We start from the raw sequence: 20,119 nt of genomic DNA on the forward strand, positions 1-20,119 counted from the left end.
TTTCCCAAAAGCTTTATTAGAAAAAGCTCAAATAGCTTAAATTGCCAAAGCTGTTGGATTCTTAAAACTGCTGTCTTATGGGGACTCAAACTTGTCGCAGAAGATGTCCCTTTGCAGGATTAAAAGAAACATTTAAAGCCTTTTTAAACTACTTTAAAGTGCAAGTTTGAGGACAAAGTCCAGAATAATGCAGCTGTCTCTGGACCTGCATTATAAAGGTGTTTTAGGCTGGTCGTTGCTTGCTTCTTTACTTGTGAACTGTCATCTTTAAGAATGCTACAATAGAACTAACAGTTTTGTAATACATTTTTAATAAGTCAAAACATAAAAACAAACTTTTTTTATTTGCAAAATTTATTTTTTTTTCTTCTTTTCTTAGAAAAACCCAACAGTTATGTATAATACAACTTTTTACAGAAACTTGGACAAAGGGTTGAAAGATTGCTGGGTATGGAGATGTTATTCTAGATCATTTGCTGTTCTGTATCATCATATATGGATGCATGACCGAGATGTGCATGTAACGGAAAAATTGTGTTTCATCATAATTAGTTGACAGTAGACATTATTTACTGGCTGAAACACTGACAACACTTGATATATGCTCAAGTCCAAATGAGAATAATAACAGAAGAAAATGTGTATTCTTGTAATGGTATTAAAACCACTGGAAAAAAATAGCTTGAGAAGCACAACAATGAACATGCCTTGACTTAACGATAATGCAGAGATGGGTTTTTTTTGTTGTTCTGATGTATTTTCAAAAACCAAAATAAACAGCACTAAAATGCCCTAGCCAAGTGAAAACAGAGGTCATGTCCATGGGAAAAAGTCCGGTCAAATGCTTTGCTCTTGGAAACTTCTCTTCACATCTTGAGACAGGGAGGGACAAGATGGGGGGGGGGGGGGGCGTCCAGACATCCACAGTGCAGCTCTGACCTCAGACAGCCTGACAGGGACCACCAACGTGTCATTGTGTGATGAACTCTGGGGCCACAGCGATGGGAGGTGTGGCCCGGGGTTGGGGCGTTCGTCACCATGAGAACCAGGAATTGAGGCTCAGAGAAAGGAAAGATGGTGAACAGGGAGAGCTTTTGAGGTCTGTTTAGAGTCTATATACAAACTGAGTCTTGTCCTGGCCAGATCTGTGATAAAAAGGTGTTGTAGGCGCTGTACTCCTCTAGGGGAATCTCAGGGTCCAGGTTTGTGTATATCCGATATTCTGAAACATCTATCAGAAAAAAAAGAAACAAGAGCACAAGTGAGGTTAGCGGTATAAGGCATGCATGCCAACAGACGCTAAACATGACATTTCTAATTCCTAAACATGACAACTTGCTTTGGAGAAAAAGAGACCCAGTTTATTAAAGTGATATATAGCGCAAAATAAAATTGATAATAAATTTGATTAAATACTTGTGGCAACTTATGACTGACAAAATTATGGTATTTTTTACTGGCGGGACTCTTTATACTTTACTGTTGCAAATGTGTACAATGTTATTAAGATAATCTGAAATACTGAATAATTAAACCAAGATTAGGATTCAGGTCTTCCAAACTGAACATGTAACAAAATCTTCGAATACTTAACGCTCATTTTGAACTATTACAACACTGAGGTCTTTATTTAGTCAGTGGTCTTAAAGTAGTTAAGGCATGCTGTTTGTACAACTAGATGACAAGTTAGGTCTGGTATTATAAATCCCTGTTAGCTTAACCTGTGCGTTTATTTGATGTCAGAGATGGCTATTCACATTTGTTTAACAAATCCTTCCCGAATGGTATCAAAAGCCAGATGTGTTAGATCTTCACCCTCAAGTTTGGGTCAGTGAATTTGACTAGCAAATGTTTCGACTTGAATGAACCCTGAAAATCAGTTGCCTGTTCCCATGATCTCATATGCTCCTGTTGCTTATTAACAATAATCCTCTTCTTCTTCTTCTTCTTCTGGCTGCTCCTGTTAGGGGTCGCCACAGCGGATCCTCTGTTTCCATTTCTTCCTGTCCTCTGCATCTTCCGCTGTCACACCAGCCACCTGCATGTCTTCCCTCACTATATCCATCAAACTCCTCTTTGGCCTTCCTCTTTTCCTCTTAACTGGCAGCTCCATATTCAGCATCTTTCTCCCAATATACCCAGCATCTCTCCTCCACACATATCCAAGACATCTCAATCTTGCCTCTCTTGCTTTGTCTCCAAACCGTCCAACCTGAACAGTCCCTGTAATATACTCATTCCTAATCCTGTACATCTTCGTCACTCCCAGCGAAAATCTTAGCATCTTCAACTCTGCCACCTCCAGCTCCACCTCCTGTCTTTTTGTCAGTGCCACCGTGTTTATGAACAATAATAATAGAAACAATAATAATAAAATCCATTCAGGTTTGGGGATTTTGGCTGGTGTTCCTGTCTAGATTGACCCAGACTGAGCGCAACAGTGTGACAAACAAGAATTCAAAGCCCACCACTGTTACCTGCAACTACCAGTGGGTTGGCACCACCGCAGTTGGCTTTATTTGTCCAGTCACCATTTACAAGACAAATCCACTAATTGCAACCACTGTACCAACTGTAAAGCATACTGACCCCCACCCCCTCCCCACCCCAATAACCTCATCTATCCACCTGACCAATCACGTATAAACATCCACCAGAGAACTACAAGTCGCACCTGATTTATATTCTGCAGAATTTACCTGAGGAGGTGTCGCCCCATTTGCTCTCTGGACTGGAATAAGATTCTTCACATGATCCCATCCAATTTGTATCTGGTAAAAGCTGAAAGAGCAACAATGGCGAGAGCTTTGGTTCAGTTTTGCGCAGCTTTTCCGCATGCTATTTTAATTAACTGCCGATATTCACATTTTGGGTCAGATCACAAACTGGCTATGCAAAACCAATCAGTGAGGGGATTCCCAGCAATGACAAAAGCACATATTTGTAAGAGAGGTGGAGTGAAGCAGAACCTACCTTCAAAATATCATCTGTGTTGTACTCTAGAAAAACCAGATGAGAAAGGAGAGAGAGAGAGAGCAGCTGATGTGAGTATGGTGATATGATAATAATATGGCTTTTAAAATGGGGTACATCCTAAAAGAATCAAGGTCACTTCACTCTGACTTGTCTCACTGCTTCTCAGTCTCTCTGACCCTCTTTAAGTGGCCATTTTTTTTCTTGAATCTCAATGAGTATAGTACCCAACCCTAAATCCCATGACTATCTAAGAACACTTTGTAAATAGTTTAGTTTGTAATATATCCTGCACATGTTTTATATGCATCTGTTAACAGGTGTGCTAATGTAAGGGACTCACCTGTGAAGTGCTCCGGGGAAACTTCAAATCTTGAGTAAAGGTTGTCTGTGCTGTCGGGCCCAATCTCCACCGTGCGGGACCACTCTGGCACATCAGTCAGGCTCATCTGTGTAGTGTCTGCCAGGAAGACAAACAACAGCACGCTATGAGCTTGGTGTACCTGCTCTCTCTTTATTTTTTGGGAATCCCCCCCCTTTTTTGTTTTGTTGCAGGATTCCTACACTACGGGGGGCAAATACTTCCAAATGTGCCCTCTGATACTCATGGAGAAGCTGAGTGCTTTTTTTTCCCCCTCTACCTGACAGTTGCGGGTTGCTATTTTTAATGAGGATGACGTTCAAAATTAGTATATGTCGAACAGTCGATGTTGCAGAGTTCTCTACCTCGTAGTTTTGTGAGTTTGCATGAGTTGGTTGACCTAAAGGAATGCTGCTTGACAACCAAAAGGCTTTCTTACCTTGGTTCTCTGTACTGTCGACTGTGTTTTCCTGTGTAGACGATATCTCACTGTTGAGAGATGAGTGAGCACTTGCGGGAGACTGGGAATCAGTGTCGTACATGTCCTCTGACTTGACACTTGAGCTCTGTCGGCAGAAACAGGTAAAGAAGACACAATAAACATTTGGGGGAACTAGGAAGCGGGAGAATCTTAAAATAAACAAAAAGCTAACAACAGTCAACAAGAGTAGCCAGTGAGGAATCCCATATACCTGATGTATTACCATGTCCTATACCCTTGTAGTGGGATACTGAGTGTATGAGTAGTGGGTAGTATGTATTTTCTACTGCCTATTATATGCATTGCAATGTCTTTTAGTGGCACACTGCAAGTGACACCTTCTGACCCAAAGCAGTAGGTTGCAAGTTGCCAATACATCTCTGCAATGAAGCCGCCACAAAGAAATTCCTTTACATTTGGTAAATAAGGTGCCATTGACTTGATTGTGTAGTTACTGTAGCCCATTTGGGTCAATGTGGATGTGATTTTTGTTTGACTACACCCCTATATGACTGCTTATACAACTAACAAAGGTTTCCAGACGCATGTGCAGAGTTTGTATGCCTTTATAGTTAGTACCCAATTTAATGAAATGGCGTAAAAATGTTTATTTACCTTTCTCCTTTGCTTGGCCTCTGCTTTGCTTCTTTTATCTGCGCAGAGAGATGGGAAACAGCATGTTATACTATCTGGCAGGTCGGAAGCAGTCTTAAATGACTTTCATCATTTGACAATATATCAATGACAACGTGTATCAGTGTGTTTAATATGCTGCATGCTTACTTCCTGATGATTTTCTCACCTTTATGCTTTGAGGTGACAGGCAGCATCCTGTAGACACGCACCGCCTCTTGACCTTTGTTGATGCTCTTGTTTTTCACCTCCTCAATGTCAGGCAGTGAGTTCATTGCACAGCGAAAGTTGGCTTTCCACGTCTTCGGGTCAGCACTGGTCTTCCCCTCTTGGAATTTTCCTGCGCAAAGAAGAGAATGGTGAGAAATACTTTTAAACTCAGGTGCCGAATTCATTCAGGTCTTTTTATTATTAATATTTGCATGTACAATTGCATATGTGCGTGCCCATCTTAAAGGCCTACAAGCTTGCTCACCTGTGTGGATGGCCCACTTTTTGAAGAGGCAGGCGTCTTTTTCCACCTCCCAGCCGTGCCGCGCAGCATGCTTCCAGGGAATGCAGAACATCTTCTCGTCCTGGACGATACAGTAACCAGAGAGGCAAAGTTTCTCAGAACAAAGGCTGCATAACCGTGGAACAAGTGTGAAATCATCAGTAGCAACAGCTGTGACTTCTGAACCGCAGATCGATCCCCTGAATGTGGTGAAGGCAAAGGGGAAATGGCGGAACTGCCCATGAAGTCTGCCTCTTACCTTATTTACCCACGTCAGACCGGAGATGGTGTTGGAGTCGATCATCATCTCCAGCCACGGTCTCATCCTCATCCTTGCCACTGGCATGCTTGCCTATATAGTCCCCAAAACAGAACGAAATAGTTGTGAGACCTTTCAGACTGTGTGGGGTAGATTTGCGAGCAGGAAACGTTGCGCTTGCTCTCTGTTTAGATGCACCGCTGCACGGACAGGCAAGAGGAAGTTGCAAGTGGGTAACGACGTGTTTATCTGAGATCAGGGTCAAATTACAGGACAGTAAAAGTGGGCGTGAGAGGAGCTGCAGTTTTCCTCTCTGCCATGTCCATACAAGATAGCGACTGTGACTGTGCTATTCGGTTAGAAATAATAAATACATAAATAAATACATAAATAAATACATAAATAGCAAATGCAACAGTCCTCACGCGAACGTAATGTAAGTCGAAACGTTGTGTACGGCCACACTGCGAACAGCACTGCCGATCCTACGACAGTTATTTCTGTCGCGGGCAGCACCACGTTACGCGACGCACGTCGCTGAAGTTCTCTTGCGAGCCTTTCCCAGCCCGACTCCTTCCGCGGCGTGTGTCTCGCACGCACGTCGCTTCGCAGCGCGCAGAGCTCCCGTGCGCAAACCCAAACGCGCAAAACGTACAGCAACAACTCAATGGCTTTTTTGTTTTGTTTTGTTACTTTATCCCTGTGTCAGAAAAGTGCCGGCCACAATAAAACCTTCCAAAAAAAACAAACAAAACAAGAACAACTAACAAACAAATCGCTCGTTGCATCGTCAGATGTGTGCTTAAAAAAATCACTTACAGTTGCAACTTCTGAGTGTCTCGTTTCCTGAGGTTTGCAATAAAAAGTTGTAGTTATCCCGATTGGTGACGTTTGTCCAGTGCAGCGGTTTGTTCGTTAGCACATCTGACAGATGCTTGAGAGCGCGGATCGGTTTTAAGGACCTTAGGTGGGGGTTCCCCGGCAGGTCGCGTTCGGAGCGCACCGCACATGCGCAATACGTCACCAACAGCTCGTAGCGCTAATGGTGTGATTTCCGAGAAATCAGGCGGAGAGTCTGCTGCTGCTGGAGAATCATGAGGGCATCGCCGCACCACCGCCGCTCGCTGCATCTTGCGCCACAGACGTGTTATTACATATAGGAAATCATCCCCATACCCGCACATCGTGCACTTCTCTGCTTCTTGCAATGGCGAATTGTGCACTAAAAGCTGAAACACCGAACATTACACGTTAAACTCTTTACAGAAGTTTTCATGAAATGCCAGTTTGCTTTTTTTTTCTACTGGGGTTTACCATTTGTATGGATTGATACGATGACTAATATTCTTCAACAACCTTCAAACATGGCACATGGTTAAAAAGCCTTGTTTCGTTAAGGATACGCATATTATATAGAATATATGCATATTATATAAAATGTACATATCTATAATATGCATATCTATAATGTGCACATATATATATATATATTAATATACATCTTCATACATAACTGTGTCTTGCTGGGGGGAAAATGAGCTGGAAAAAGCATGCTTGATCGATTGCACATTTTTTTTCTCGAAAAGCCAAAATAAGATTATTGGAGGGGGGGGGTCATGACCAGAGTACATGAGACTATCGCTTTAGTATAAACATCCGCACAAATAAGAACTCGGCCGTTTACAAGAAATGGTGTAGTAATTTGAAGGACCGAAGGGGGGAGTCCTACACTTTACAGAGCGGCTACTGAGGAAGCGTCCATGCATTAGAGCCTGTTTAGAAAAAAAAAACGTCCAACTTCAACTCTTCCCATTTTCACACACATTTCACGTTTCTGAGAAACGGGACTATTGTGTAAATACACATCCGTACGGGACTATTGTGTAAATACACATCCGTACGTATGAATTAAAAGGATAAACATGTTTTGTGTTTGTTTTTTTCTGCATTTGAATTTCGGGTTTCTTTTTGGCAGCATTTTAATTCAGGGTCAAACTATCTAACTCGATGCATGGGTGGGTTAATCAAACAATGGCGATAAGAAAATCCCTCTGCATAATTTACTATGTTGCAGAAACTCCCGGAGCTTGGCAAACAACTCCCCCGCTGAGACGGGGGGGGCGGGGCGTGGGTGTGTGTGTGCGTGCGTGTGCGGGTGTGTGTGTGCAGCATGTGTCCATAAGTGTCTGAGTGCGCGCGCGCGTATCCGTGTGCGTGTGTGCGTGTAGGGGGGGGGGCACTACAGGAATAACAGGGAGTTTTCCGGCGGAGTTTTCAGCAAGTTTATCGGTGGGATTTCCCAACTCGGCGGGTCTCTGGATTTGAAGGGGAATATTGCTCCAACCACACACGAACAGCAAATTACGGCGTATTTCGTAATACGAAAAAAAACAAAACAGATTGAGTGCTAATTGGCAGGCAAAAAAAAAAAACTTACGGCAGGAGGACGTTTAGACGGGATATGAGTGTTTAAGGACATGGGCACACCAAGCCACAGCCGCTCACATTACAGCTTAAATAAAAGTGTTATGTTCTCATGCGGGTTTTATTATTTAGCTGTTTTGTGTGCAGGAGCTGCTGTGTCCTTTTGCAGTATACTGAGAGTTTTTACTGCCGCCACTAGAAACAATTGATCATTAAGCCGCTACAAAGTAACATATATACATTTGATCACATGAAAGTCAAAGTTGCCGTAATTACGAGAGATTGACACACAGTCAAAGATGTGCACACACACATGCGCGCGCACACACACACACGCCAACACACGACAACACACGCACACGACAACACAAACACACACACGCATAGACACACACACAAACGCAAACACACACGCCAACACACACGCATACACACACACACACATGCATAGACACACACACACAAACGCACACGCATAGACACACACAAACGCACACACGCCAACACAAACACACACGCATAGACACAAACGCACACACGCCAACACAAACACACACGCATAGACACACACAAACGCACACACACCAACACAAACACACACACACGGATAGACACACACACACAAACGCACACACGCATAGACACACACACAAACGCACACACGCCAACACAAACACACACACGCATAGACACACACACACACAAACGCCAACACAAGCACACACACGTATAGACGCACACACACACGCACACACACACATAGCAGTTGACATATTGAATTTGTGAAACAAATCCTCAAAACTAAACGCTGTGAGCAGCAAGTGGTGACGAGGATATTGTTGCCACATGGCTACTGGATGTTAAGCAAAGTAAAGTTTATTTATAGAGCACCTTTCACAATGTCACAAAGTGCTTTACAATGAAAGAAAAGAAAAAGATATAAATAAAGATTTAAAGGATACACAGAGATTACACAAGCCAAACAATAACAAGCGATGTACAAATTGAAGCAGTGCTAACCGCATGGGGCAGGCTGGCCATTGTACTTGATGGGAGAGTAAAAAAGTAATGATGAAACATCACAATTCACTATTCCCAGTGAAAACAAGCAGTAAAACCAGAATTGCCATGTATTGTTTTGGCATACATGGGGCATGTTTGACTAGCCTAATAGCTAACACAACCGCAGCTAGCTTAACAGTGAAGGAGCACGGCCATTTTTTGGTTTTTGAGTTTTTTGTTTTTGCTTTTTTGACATTTTGGGTGGCACGGTGGCTCAGGGGTTAGTGCTGTTGCCTCACAGCAAGAAGGCCCTGGGTTCAAACCCCAGGCCGTCCCAGGTCCCTTCTGTGCAGAGTTTGCATGTTCTCCCCGTGTCTGCGTGGGTTTCCTCCGGGTGCTCCGGTTTCCTCCCACCAGCAAAAAGACATGCATGTCAGGGTTAATACTCCTGTCTGTGCCCCTGAGCAAGGCAATGGAAAGAAGAACTGGAGTTGGTCCCCGGGCGCTGCAGCTGCCCACTGCGCCAGTACAATAGGATGGGTTACATGCAGAGAACACATTTCATTGTAAGAATACAATTCGTTGTAAGAGAAGCGAAGCACATCCCATGTGTTTATTTCCAGTAGGATTGATTACGGTAACGGTCTCTTGACTGGTCTTCCCAAAAAGACCATTAAACAGCTGCAGCTTACTCAGAATGCTGCTGCTCGAGCTCTAACCAGGACCAAGAGAACACAGCACATTACTCCAGTCCTGAAATCTCTACACTGGCTTCCAGTTAGTCACAGAGTAGATTTTAAAGTGCTGCTACTTGTCTACAAATCACTGAATGGTGTAGGCCCCGACCACATCACTGACATGCTTGAAGAGTGTAAACCGGGTAGGCCTCTAAGATCCACGGACTCAGGTCAGTTAGTGCTGGAGCAAACTACCAGAAAATCTTAGATGTGCCCCAAATAAAGCAATTTTAAATCTAGGTTAAAAACATTTCTTTTTTTTTCTTGTGCCTATGATTGAGCACGTTATTCTTCTTCTTCTTTCGGCTTGTTCCCTGTTTCCCAGGGGTCGCCACAGCGGAATCGACAGTTTCCATCGGTACCCTGTGAGGGCCCAACACCGATGGCGGTCTTGTCAATCCGCATAATGATCTGGCAAAATTTTACGTTATTATTCTGTTTTTATTCTTTTTTTGTACTTTGTATTTTCTTTTTATAGTGCATGTCTTTTAATTATATTACTTTTTTTAATTACTATTTAAAAGTACAGTTTATTTACTTTGTACGCTTAATTATATTTTCATATATGATTGTTCCTATTTGTTTTTATTTACTCTCTTTTAATTATATTTTATATGGTCGTTCCTTTTCTGATTTTGTTTGTGTAAAGCTCACCGGATTGCGCTGTGAACGAAATGTGCTATATAAATAAACTTGCTTGCTATGGTACAATGACAAACTAAAGTGGCCTTCTTTCTTATGCATCCATTCTATAGTCTCTTAATATTTAATAACACAACTTTTCATCATGAAAACCTGCTGCAAAGGTGAGTGTTGCCAGCTACGGGGCACCAAGTGTGGAGCACAGCAGGCTTGTTTTACAATCGGGGCTTGTAATTTTGAGGCGGATTTGACACATTTGTGCCTATATTTTGTCCAATCAAACAGTCTGTAATTAAATGCTGGAAGCGTTGTTTTTTTTTCCCCGGACAAAAGTATGGATTTCCAAATTCCATTCAGAATCATGTTTATTGGCCATGTAGGTTTGCACAACATGGGATTTGACAATGGATTCGTGGCTCTCTCAGTGTGCTTAACATAGAATAACGTCTTGATGCATGCTCGATAATCCAGGTAAGAAGTTTGAATCAGCTCATCTGGACACAATGTTTATTGACAGATACGTTTCATCACTCAAGTAAGTGACATCTTCAGTGACTGCAGGTGTCCCCACCCTTATAAACGACACAGTTGCATACTACCGAAACCAACAACCAGTTTCATATGAAAATATGGGTGCAACCATTAGCTAGAGTTTCAATGGCCATGTGTACTATTCACAGAGGATTTGGGAATAGTTGCAATCACAGCATTGTAAAATGGTGACAGGTGTACTCTTAGCCCCCCTCATTCAGGGATGGTCGTTCCCTCTTCACATAGATGGCCTCTTTGACTTCCCATTCAAACCAGCGTTCCTCCCTATCAAGAATGTGCACATCCTCATCCTTGAAAGAGTGGCCACTGGCCTGTAGATGGGTGTAGACCGCGGAGTCCTGGCCTGACACGTTAGCTCTCCTGTGTTGTGCCATCCTCTTGGCCAGCATCTGTTTAGTTTCCCCGATGTACAAGTCACGGCAATCGTCCTGACACTTAACAGCGTACTGTTAAGTTTGAATGGGGAGTCAAAGAGGCCATCTGTGTGAAGAGGGAGCGACCATCCCTGAACCGGGGGGGGGGGGGGCTAAGAGTACATCTTTCATTTTACAATGCTGTGACTGCAACTATTCCCAAATCCTCTGTGAATAGTACACATGACCACTGAAACTCTAGTTAATGGTCACACCCATATTTGCATATGAAACTGGTCATGGGTTTTGGTCATTATGCCGCTGTATTGTTTATAAGGGGTGGAGATACCTGCAGTCAGTTTAAACTGAAGAGGTCACTTAGATGTGTAATGAAACATATCTGTCAATAAACGTATCCCGGATGAACTGATTCAACCTTCTTTGATACAATAGCAACACCACAACACAACAATCTTCGGATATATACACAAGGATTGATTATATACAGACGAAATAAGAGGTGATAAAGTGCAGTGGTGCAGAGAATATAGTATCAGAGATGCTGAAATAGATGTTAGCAGGCTACTTGCATACATGCCTGAGGTAGATGGACATGACCGAGCATACCAGTATACGTAGTATACAGTACGGTCAGATATATATATATATATATATATATATATATATATATATATATATATATATACAAATGGTCAGATTTATTTGACAGTGTTAAGTGTTCATTTGAAATGACAGCCAATGAAAATAAACTGTTTTTATATCTGGTTGTTTTGGGATACAGTGCTCTGTAGCGCCTACCAGAGGAGAGGAGTTGGAACAGGTTGAGACCAGGGTGTGATGGGTCTGCAGTGATGTTGCCTGCCCGTTTCCTGAGTCTGGAGGTGTATAAGTCCTGATTGGAGGGCAGGTTGGTACCAGTGATTTTCTCTGCAAACCTAACTGTCCTTTGTAGTCTGTCCCTGTCCTGTTTGGTGGCCGAACCAAACCAGACAGTGATGGACGTGCATAGGACAGACTGGATTATTGCAGTGTAGAACTGAATCAGCAGTTCCTGAGGCAGGTTGAACTTCCTGAGATGGCTGAGAAAGTACATCCTCTGCTGGGCCTTTTTGATGATTGTGTCTATGTTGGATGCCCACCTTAGGTCCTGGGAGATTGTGGACCCCAGAAATCAGAAGGGCACTTTAGGACTGACAGGACAAAAGGGCTGAGGCCCAGGTCCTACTTGGGCCCTACCTTTGCCTGTGTATAATTATTGTAATGGATTGGTATTGAAATAGCTGTAACTCAAATTTATTTGGGATGTGAACCCGTCGTGTCGGCCTACATAAATTGTACATATCAATTACTGATTGTTCATCCCAGTTCAAACTGTCTGAATATGTCTTTAGAATCATAGCTCATCTTTTGCATGAATGCTAGTAACAAAAGTTAACCCATAACAGTGTGTGTCATATAGCTATTAAAAACTAGACTACTTTCACAAACCATGTAACCCAACTACTCGGGATATGCAGCCCAGTTTTCATCTTTGCCTGAGAAATGTATATCTTGCGTTGTTCTATTGTACTACGCTAGGGTACCTGTGGCATCTTCACTGGATATGCACCAGTGCTACCAAGAGAAATTGTTGTGCATATGCTTATATACAATAGTTAGTAATATTCCCTGTGGACAAAAAAAAAGAAGCCAATTCTTGTACACCATGAATATGTACATAGTGCATGAAGTGATGATTCTGGTTTGAGTGATTCAGAATATATAGGCCACTTCCTCCATACCCAGCACAGTGACAGGGCTGCAACAGGAGTTGGAGGCTTTGGGATGAGGCAAGCAGCTTGTGCGTCCAATCTCTCTTGGGCCATCTGCTGACACTGGACAAGACATCTCTCTGACACTGGATCAAGTCGAAGCCCTCGTCAACTAGCCTATAACTACTTCTGCTTACAGGTCACATGGCGTCAAAGGAGGGAGAGTAGCGGGAGAGAGGTGGAGGATAGAGGGAGGGATGAGCAAGAGGAAGTAAGGATGTGGAGAGAATGTAATGAGGGATGGAAACGTGGAGGGAGAGTTAAATGAGCAAAGGTGGTGATGAGGGGTTACCCTGATGGGATCAAAAAAGCGAGGTAAAGCTGAACCCTGGTGATGGTGGTTGCATGTCTCTTGATCACACCTTGACTTTCACTCTGTAGGAGCAAATGTGGGTGCTTCGAATTTTGCCTTAGCCTCGTTTTTGTCAACATCACACTTAACTATTTGGGGACTACAACAGTAGTGCTTCACACAACTGGGTACAATTATGCACTGGTCCACACATTCAATGTGTTTGGATGGCAGAGGGTGAATGGCTGTTGCTGCAACACTGCAACAAGAACTGTACACAGTACATTAAATTAGGTAACAGCACTGTGAATTTGCGGCATGGTGGCGCAGTGGTTAGCGCAGTCGCCTCACAGCAAGAAGGTCCTGGGTTTGAACCCTGGGATTGTCCAACGTTGGGGGTCATCCCAGGTCGTCCTCTGTGTGGAGTTTGCATGTTCTCCCCATGTCTGCCTGGGTTTCCTCTGGGTGCTCTGGTTTCCTCCCACAGTCCAAAGACATGTAGGCGAGGTGAATCGACCATACTAAATTGTCCCTAGGTGTGAATGTGTCGGCGCTGTGTTGCTCAGGGTGTCTCCCTGCCTGCCGCCCGATGACTGCTGGGATAGACTCCAGCATCCCGTGACCCCGATTGGGATAAGTGACTTGGATAATGGATGAATGGATGGCACTGTGAATTTGTGATTGCGAAACAAAAACGTTTGATCACATTCAGCAGGAAAGACCAAACTTCTAATCATCAATTGAACATGGTGACGAGTTGGCCTAGAGAGTTTAGTTGCTTGACTTTTTGAACGCCATTGTAACCAATTTGTTGCTGCGCGTTGATTCATTCTCTTGATTTTCAAGATTCATCCTTCCCTTTTCCATCTTTGACCTCTATCCTCTGCCACCTTTCTGGCAGGAGGAGCTTACCGGTAAGACATGCCACAGAGAAACAAAAATACACAGACACCGACTCTGGTATACAAACTTAACAGTTGCAAAGTAATAATTCACGTGGCAACCTGCCCGTCGGAATTTGCAACCACACCACTTCCTCTGACATTTTGCTTCAGCATCCCACTGAGAGCAACAGAGAGCGGTTTCAATGTAATTTACAATTAAATTAGCAGATCAGTTGAGAGACATACAATAGCTAAGGTCAAGGAAAATGGGGAAAAAAACGTGTTTCTGGTTAACTGGTGATACCAATGCAACAGAGGTTGTGTTAGCGTTCTGAGGCCAGACAGTAGAAGGAGAAACAGGGCAATAAAATTATGTGGATTTATAAGCTATATAAAGAATGTGATGAGGAGGATGCCAAGCAGTGTCCAGGTGGTGACCACCATTTCCATGGAGACCTGGGAGGAGGACAGACTATACGTGCACACAGTGGAGATTCACATCACACCATTCACACACAGTCATGTACTAGGTTTATGGCGGTCCAGTGATATACTAGCCTTAAAATAGATTTGAATCTAGTTTTGTTTTTTTCACAAGACCAGCATGTCTAGCTGTGTCTAGATGTCGAGATGTGATAGACTATACACTATCTCACTACTACTACTACTATTACTACTACTACTACTTTCAGCCGCTCCCATTAGGGATTGCCACAGCGGATCATCCATTTCCATTTCTTCCTGTCCTCTGCATCTTCCTCTGTCACACCAGCCACCTGCATGTCCTCCCTCACCACATCCATAAACCTCCTCTTTGGCCCTCCTCTTTTCCTCTTCCCTGGCAGCTCCATATTCAGCATCCTTCTCCCAATTTACCCAGCATCTCTCCTCCACACATGTCCAAGACATCTCAATCTTGCCTCTCTTGCTTTGTCTCCAAACCATCCAACCTGAGCTGTTCCTCTAATATACTCGTCCCCAATCCTGTCCTTCATCACTCCCAATGAAAATCTTAGCATCTTCAACTCTGCCACCTCCAGCTCCGCCTCCTGTCTTTTCATCAGTGCCACTGTCTCCAAACCATATAACATAGCTGGTCTCACAACCATCTTGTAAACCTTCCCTTTAACTCTTGCTGGTACCCTTCTGTTGCAAATCACTCCTGACATTCTTCTCCACCTACTCCACCCTGCCTGCACTCTCTCCTTATATTTCTCATCTCTCAGGAATTCACCATTCAGACACAACCCCCCCTCTCTATAATTTGGCCTAAGCTAAAACCTAGCACCAAGTGATAACTGAGTATGCTGACTTTGTATTCTATTTCCCCTATTTTACCTGCTATGCTCTCCCTGCTCAGGACTAAATCTAACCTAGTCTGTGTGGATGTGTAGAGATCCTGTAAGGAGTCTTGTTGAAGTAATGTAGTTGCATTCATTTTTTCTCTGTCGCCAGACAAAATGTGTTTATTTTGACATCCTGCAACCTGCCTAAGCCCCTGTTTGAAAACCACTGGATTACCAAACAATGGGTCTTATTCATCAATCATATGTATGTACAAATTTGTTCTTAGACACCCATGGGATTTTTTTAGCCCTGAAGTTTGTCTCAGAGGTCAGTGTAGAACCTGGGTAACACCTGAATTTAGACACCTACGTATATGCTAACCCTGGGTGACACAGTGGCGTAGTGGTTAGCGCGGTCGCCTCACAGCAAGAAGGTCCTGGCTTCGAGCCCCTGGGTGGTCCAACCTTAGGGGTCGTCCCGGGTCGTCCTCTGTGTGGAGTTTGCCTGTTCTCCTCGTGTCTGTGTGGGTTTCCTCCGGGTGCTCCGGTTTCCTCCCACAGTCCAAAGACATGTAGGTCACGTGAATTGGCCATACTAAATTGTCCCTAGGTGTGAATGTGTTTGCGTGTCGGCCCTGGGTTGGACTGGCGGCCTGTAGAGGGTGTCTCCCCACCTGCCGCCCAATGACTGCTGGGTTAGGCTCCAGCATCCCGTGACCCCCGGTTGGGACAAGTGGCTTGGATAATGGATGGATGGATGGATGGATGGATGGATGGATGGATGGATGGATGGATGGATGCTAACAGTGATGTGTTTGGTAGCCAGGGTGATTGCTCGTTGCAAGAGTTAGACAATACATGTTGGGGGGAAAGAATTACGAATAACCATCAGGCTTTGCTGCTGACTGTCAGACAATCTTGAGAGCTAAAAAAAAAAAATCCATGGATGTGTAAGAATAAATTTGTACGTGCGAACGAACATTGTGTGGAATAAAACCTGAAAAGACTCACAATGTGACATGTCAGCAATAAAAGCAAACTAAATGAAATTCCAGGATACAGAGTGAAGTTACATTTTTTCCAGCAAAGTAAATTACATATTGGGATTAGAGTTCAGGAGGTGTTGACTGGGAGTGTTAAACTCGCAGTCTGTATTCATGTTGTTTTTTTCTTTAAAAGAACTGTGTCTGATTGGCGCAGCGTCTGGGGCAAAGCTGAGTTCAGTAATCAGTTTCAGTACTGAATAAATGGTGATTGCGTCAAGCTGACTTGACTCAGACATACACTACCGTTCAAAAGTTTGGGATCACCCAAACAATTTTGTGTTTTCCATGAAAAGTCACACTTATTCACCACCATATGTTGTGAAATGAATAGAAAATAGAGTCAAGACATTGACAAGGTTAGAAATAATGATTTGTATTTGAAATAAGATTTTTTTTACATCAAACTTTGCTTTCGTCAAAGAATCCTCCATTTACAGCAATTACAGCATTGCAGACCTTTGGCATTCTAGCTGTTAATTTGTTGAGGTAATCTGGAGAAATTGCACCCCACGCTTCCAGAAGCAGCTCCCACAAGTTGGATTGGTTGGATGGGCACTTCTTGCGTACCATACGGTCAAGCTGCTCCCACAACAGCTCAATGGGGTTCAGATCTGGTGACTGCGCTGGCCACTCCATTACCGATAGAATACCAGCTGCCTGCTTCTGCTCTAAATAGTTCTTGCACAATTTGGAGGTGTGTTTAGGGTCATTGTCCTGTTGTAGGATGAAATTGGCTCCAATCAAGCGCTGTCCACTGGGTATGGCATGGCGTTGCAAAATGGAGTGATAGCCTTCCTTATTCGGAATCCCTTTTACCCTGTACAAATCTCCCACCTTACCAGCACCAAAGCAACCCCAGACCATTACATTACCTCCACCATGCTTAACAGATGGCGTCAGGCATTCTTCCAGCATCTTTTGATTTGTTCTGCGTCTCACAAACGTTCTTCTTTGTGATCCAAACACCTCAAACTTGGATTCATCCGTCCACAACACTTTTTTCCAGTCTTCCTCTGTCCAATGTCTGTGTTCTTTTGCCCATCTTAATCTTTTTCTTTTATTGGTCAGTCTCAGATATGGCTTTTTCTTTGCCACTCTGCCCTGAAGCCCAGAATCCCGCAGCCGCCTCTTCACTGTAGATGTTGACACTGGTGTTTTGCGGGTACTATTTAATGAAGATGCCAGTTGGGGACCTGTGAGGCGTCTGTTTCTCAAACTAGAGACTCTAATGTACTTATCTTCTTGCTCAGTTGTGCAACGCGGCCTCCCACTTCTTTTTCTACTCTGGTTAGAGCCTGTTTGTGCTGTCCTCTGAAGGGAGTAGTACACACCGGTGTAGGAAATCTTCAATTTCTTAGCAATTTCTCGCATGGAATAGCCTTCATTTCTAAGAACAAGAATAGACTGTCGAGTTTCAGATGAAAGTTCTCTTTTTCTGGCCATTTTGAGCGTTTAATTGACCCCACAAATGTGATGCTCCAGAAACTCAATCTGCTCAAAGGAAGGTCAGTTTTGTAGCTTCTGTAACGAGCTAAACTGTTTTCAGATGTGTGAACATGATTGCACAAGGGTTTTCTAATCATCAATTAGCCTTCTGAGCCAATGAGCAAACACATTGTACCATTAGAACACTGGAGTGATAGTTGCTTGAAATGGGCCTCTATACACCTATGTAGATATTGCACCAAAAACCAGACATTTGCTGCTAGAATAGTCATTTACCACATTAGCAATGTATAGAGTGTATTTCTTTAAAGTTAAGACTAGTTTAAAGTTATCTTCATTGAAAAGTACAGTGCTTTTCCTTCAAAAATATGGACATTTCAATGTGATCCCAAACTTTTGAACGGTAGTGTATGTCACCGAGTTAATGTGGGCGAGGAACTTTTATTGCCGGTGCTGTAAAAAATGCTTATTAAAAGATACTGGATGATAAGCCTTCGAGGATGTGGAATAGAGGTAAGAACAATGCATACCTTCAGCTCGTCTTCCTGCTCCAGGGTGCAAGTTTACAAGTGTTGCTGCAGGCAAGAAATGGCCATGCTATTACATCAACTTACTGTGCTGTTGTCTACGGCTTTTGTGTTGAACAGCACTGTACATTTTTGTTTGTTGGGTTGTTTGTTTTTTTCTTTTTCTTGTCTTTCCCAGATGCTCGAGCTTGTTTCCTGCAGAACAACACCAGCGGATGTCGAGGGATCTTGCAATTTTCCGTGAGTGCATGCAGACATGTCTTAAGAGGCCTCCCGTTTTTCTTTACTCAATAACTTCTCTGTCCCCAAAGCCGTTTATCTATTCAAGGTCGTATTTAGTCATGCCACATGCCGTATGAACACAAGTGACGATACGGCGTGTCAAGGGTAAGAAAAGTAATAACAATGTTGATATAATAATTCTGTTTAAAACAACTGACCTCAGATTAAATGTTACAATAACAAAAGACCGGAGCATCTGCAGAGCCAAGAGCCCACAGGAATTCAACATTACAACCTCGAGACCCAAGCTTTATCTTCTGTTTCACATAACAGAAATCATTCTTTCACATATACATCAGACAGCACAATAAATAATGACAAAACAGATAACAAATTGAAAAAAAAACTGACAAATGGCAGTGGAGAAAAGCAAAAAGTTATTTAGAGCTTGGTGAGATTTATGAAGTGCTTATTTTGGTTTATGTAGGGTTGTTAGGGTTGTTATGGCTGAGGGAATGAAAGACTTTTTGTTGGTGTTTTTCTTTCTTTCTTTGCCTAGTGGGAGTAACTGGAAGAGTTGGTGGGGGGGGGGTGACAGGGGTCCTGTGTAATGAAAGTGGCTTTCTTACAAACTGACCAAGTGAACAACAGTGAGGGATGGATTGAACCCATTATCTTACTGGCCTGATGAGATATTGAAGGTGAGAACAGAGTTAATGAGTGACTTATAGACTAGAGTTGAAATGACTTTGCAGACATTAAAACCGCTGAGTTCCCTCAGCAGGTGCAGGCACTGTCGGGCTTTCCTGTGCACCAAGTCAGTGTGTTGAGAGAAGGATGGGGACATGTTGCTGTCCCACGCTATTTAAAAGGCTCCACCTGCTCTACCAGCTGCCCTTCCAGTCTGAGGGGCTCAAAGAGAGGGTGGGGTGAGGCAGGTTTCCACTTGCCCCCACAACACAACTCCTTAGCCTTAGAGTTGCTGAGCTCCAGGGAGTTCTCCTGAAGTGTCCTAGCTAGGTCACATACATATTGATGGTATTCCAACAGTGCACATATATCAGTCAAGTGGGCCACCAGGGTCATCTCATCTGTATGTAATATCCAGCTTTTCCTCTACGGAGAAGCAACCATTCCCTATATTTCACCGGATATGGATTATCCACCTGTTGACACTTGTTCTTTATAATACCTGGTCTCCCCGCCTTCCTGGCTGTTGGGAAATGCAGTAGCCCAGGAGGTAGACCAGGTTATCTGGTAACTAGAGGGTTGCCGGTTCGATCCTTAGCTCCTTCTTGCAAAAATGTCGAGGTGTACCTAAGCAAGACACCTAACCTAACTTCTCCCAATGAGCTGGTTGTTACCGTGCAAGGTTGACATCACCGTTGGTGTGTGTGTGTGTGTGTGTGTGTGTGTGTGTGTGTGTGTGTGTGTGTGTGTGTGTGTGTGTTCTTCTTCTGGGTCACCACCTTGCTGTGGTGGAGAAGCTTGCATGTACCAATGATCCCGAGAGCGATACCATCTGGAGCTTGGCTCCTGGTAGGTTCACCCAAAGCGGATAGGTCAAGGGGGAGGTTCCAGACGACGAAGTGTGATCCAACAAAGACCTTAACAGCGGAACTGGTGGAAGATGTCTTCAGGTCACAACAGCAGTGAAGGTGGATGAAGGCTGCA

The 20,119-nt window shown here is 43.5% G+C and overlaps 1 protein-coding gene and 1 long non-coding RNA gene across 4 annotated transcripts; one reads left to right on the forward strand and one right to left on the reverse strand.

The window, feature by feature from the left end:
- Positions 1–52: 52 nt before the first annotated feature.
- Positions 53–6,166, reverse strand: irf1b (interferon regulatory factor 1b). 3 transcript variants are annotated; one of them, XM_056284528.1, is made up of 10 exons: positions 6,020–6,166; positions 5,201–5,293; positions 4,924–5,023; positions 4,618–4,788; positions 4,431–4,468; positions 3,774–3,900; positions 3,317–3,433; positions 2,974–2,999; positions 2,700–2,781; positions 54–1,231 (listed from the first exon to the last, which is right to left on the reverse strand). In XM_056284528.1, exons 2-10 carry the CDS (start codon positions 5,285–5,287, stop codon positions 1,113–1,115), a joined length of 867 nt encoding a protein of 288 aa, XP_056140503.1. In that variant the 5' UTR covers positions 5,288–5,293; positions 6,020–6,166; the 3' UTR covers positions 54–1,112. The 3 variants fall into 3 exon arrangements, with proteins under 3 accessions (XP_056140506.1, XP_056140503.1, XP_056140504.1); XM_056284529.1 differs by having other exon boundaries at positions 1,150–1,231; positions 2,675–2,781; XM_056284531.1 differs by lacking the exons at positions 2,700–2,781; positions 2,974–2,999 and having other exon boundaries at positions 53–1,231.
- On the forward strand, positions 4,764–20,119 carry LOC130116583 (uncharacterized). Its single transcript, XR_008810587.1, has 4 exons — positions 4,764–4,807; positions 11,713–11,838; positions 18,402–18,463; positions 19,930–20,119. It is a non-coding gene; the product is annotated as an uncharacterized LOC130116583 (long non-coding RNA).

Source organism: Lampris incognitus, chromosome 8 (genome assembly GCF_029633865.1).
Source record: "Lampris incognitus isolate fLamInc1 chromosome 8, fLamInc1.hap2, whole genome shotgun sequence".
Taxonomy (NCBI): Eukaryota; Metazoa; Chordata; class Actinopteri; order Lampriformes; family Lampridae; genus Lampris; species Lampris incognitus.

Coding starts and splice junctions, on each gene's coding strand:
- irf1b (XM_056284528.1), bottom strand. CDS start 5,287: ATGCCAGTGGCAAGGATGAGGATGAGACCGTGGCTGGAGATGATGATC. Junction 3,000..3,316: donor TTCCCCGGAGCACTTCACAG/GTGAGTCCCTTA, acceptor TGGTTTTTCTAG/AGTACAACACAGATGATATT. Junction 1,232..2,699: donor ATGGGGCGACACCTCCTCAG/GTAAATTCTGCA, acceptor TTTTTCTGATAG/ATGTTTCAGAATATCGGATA.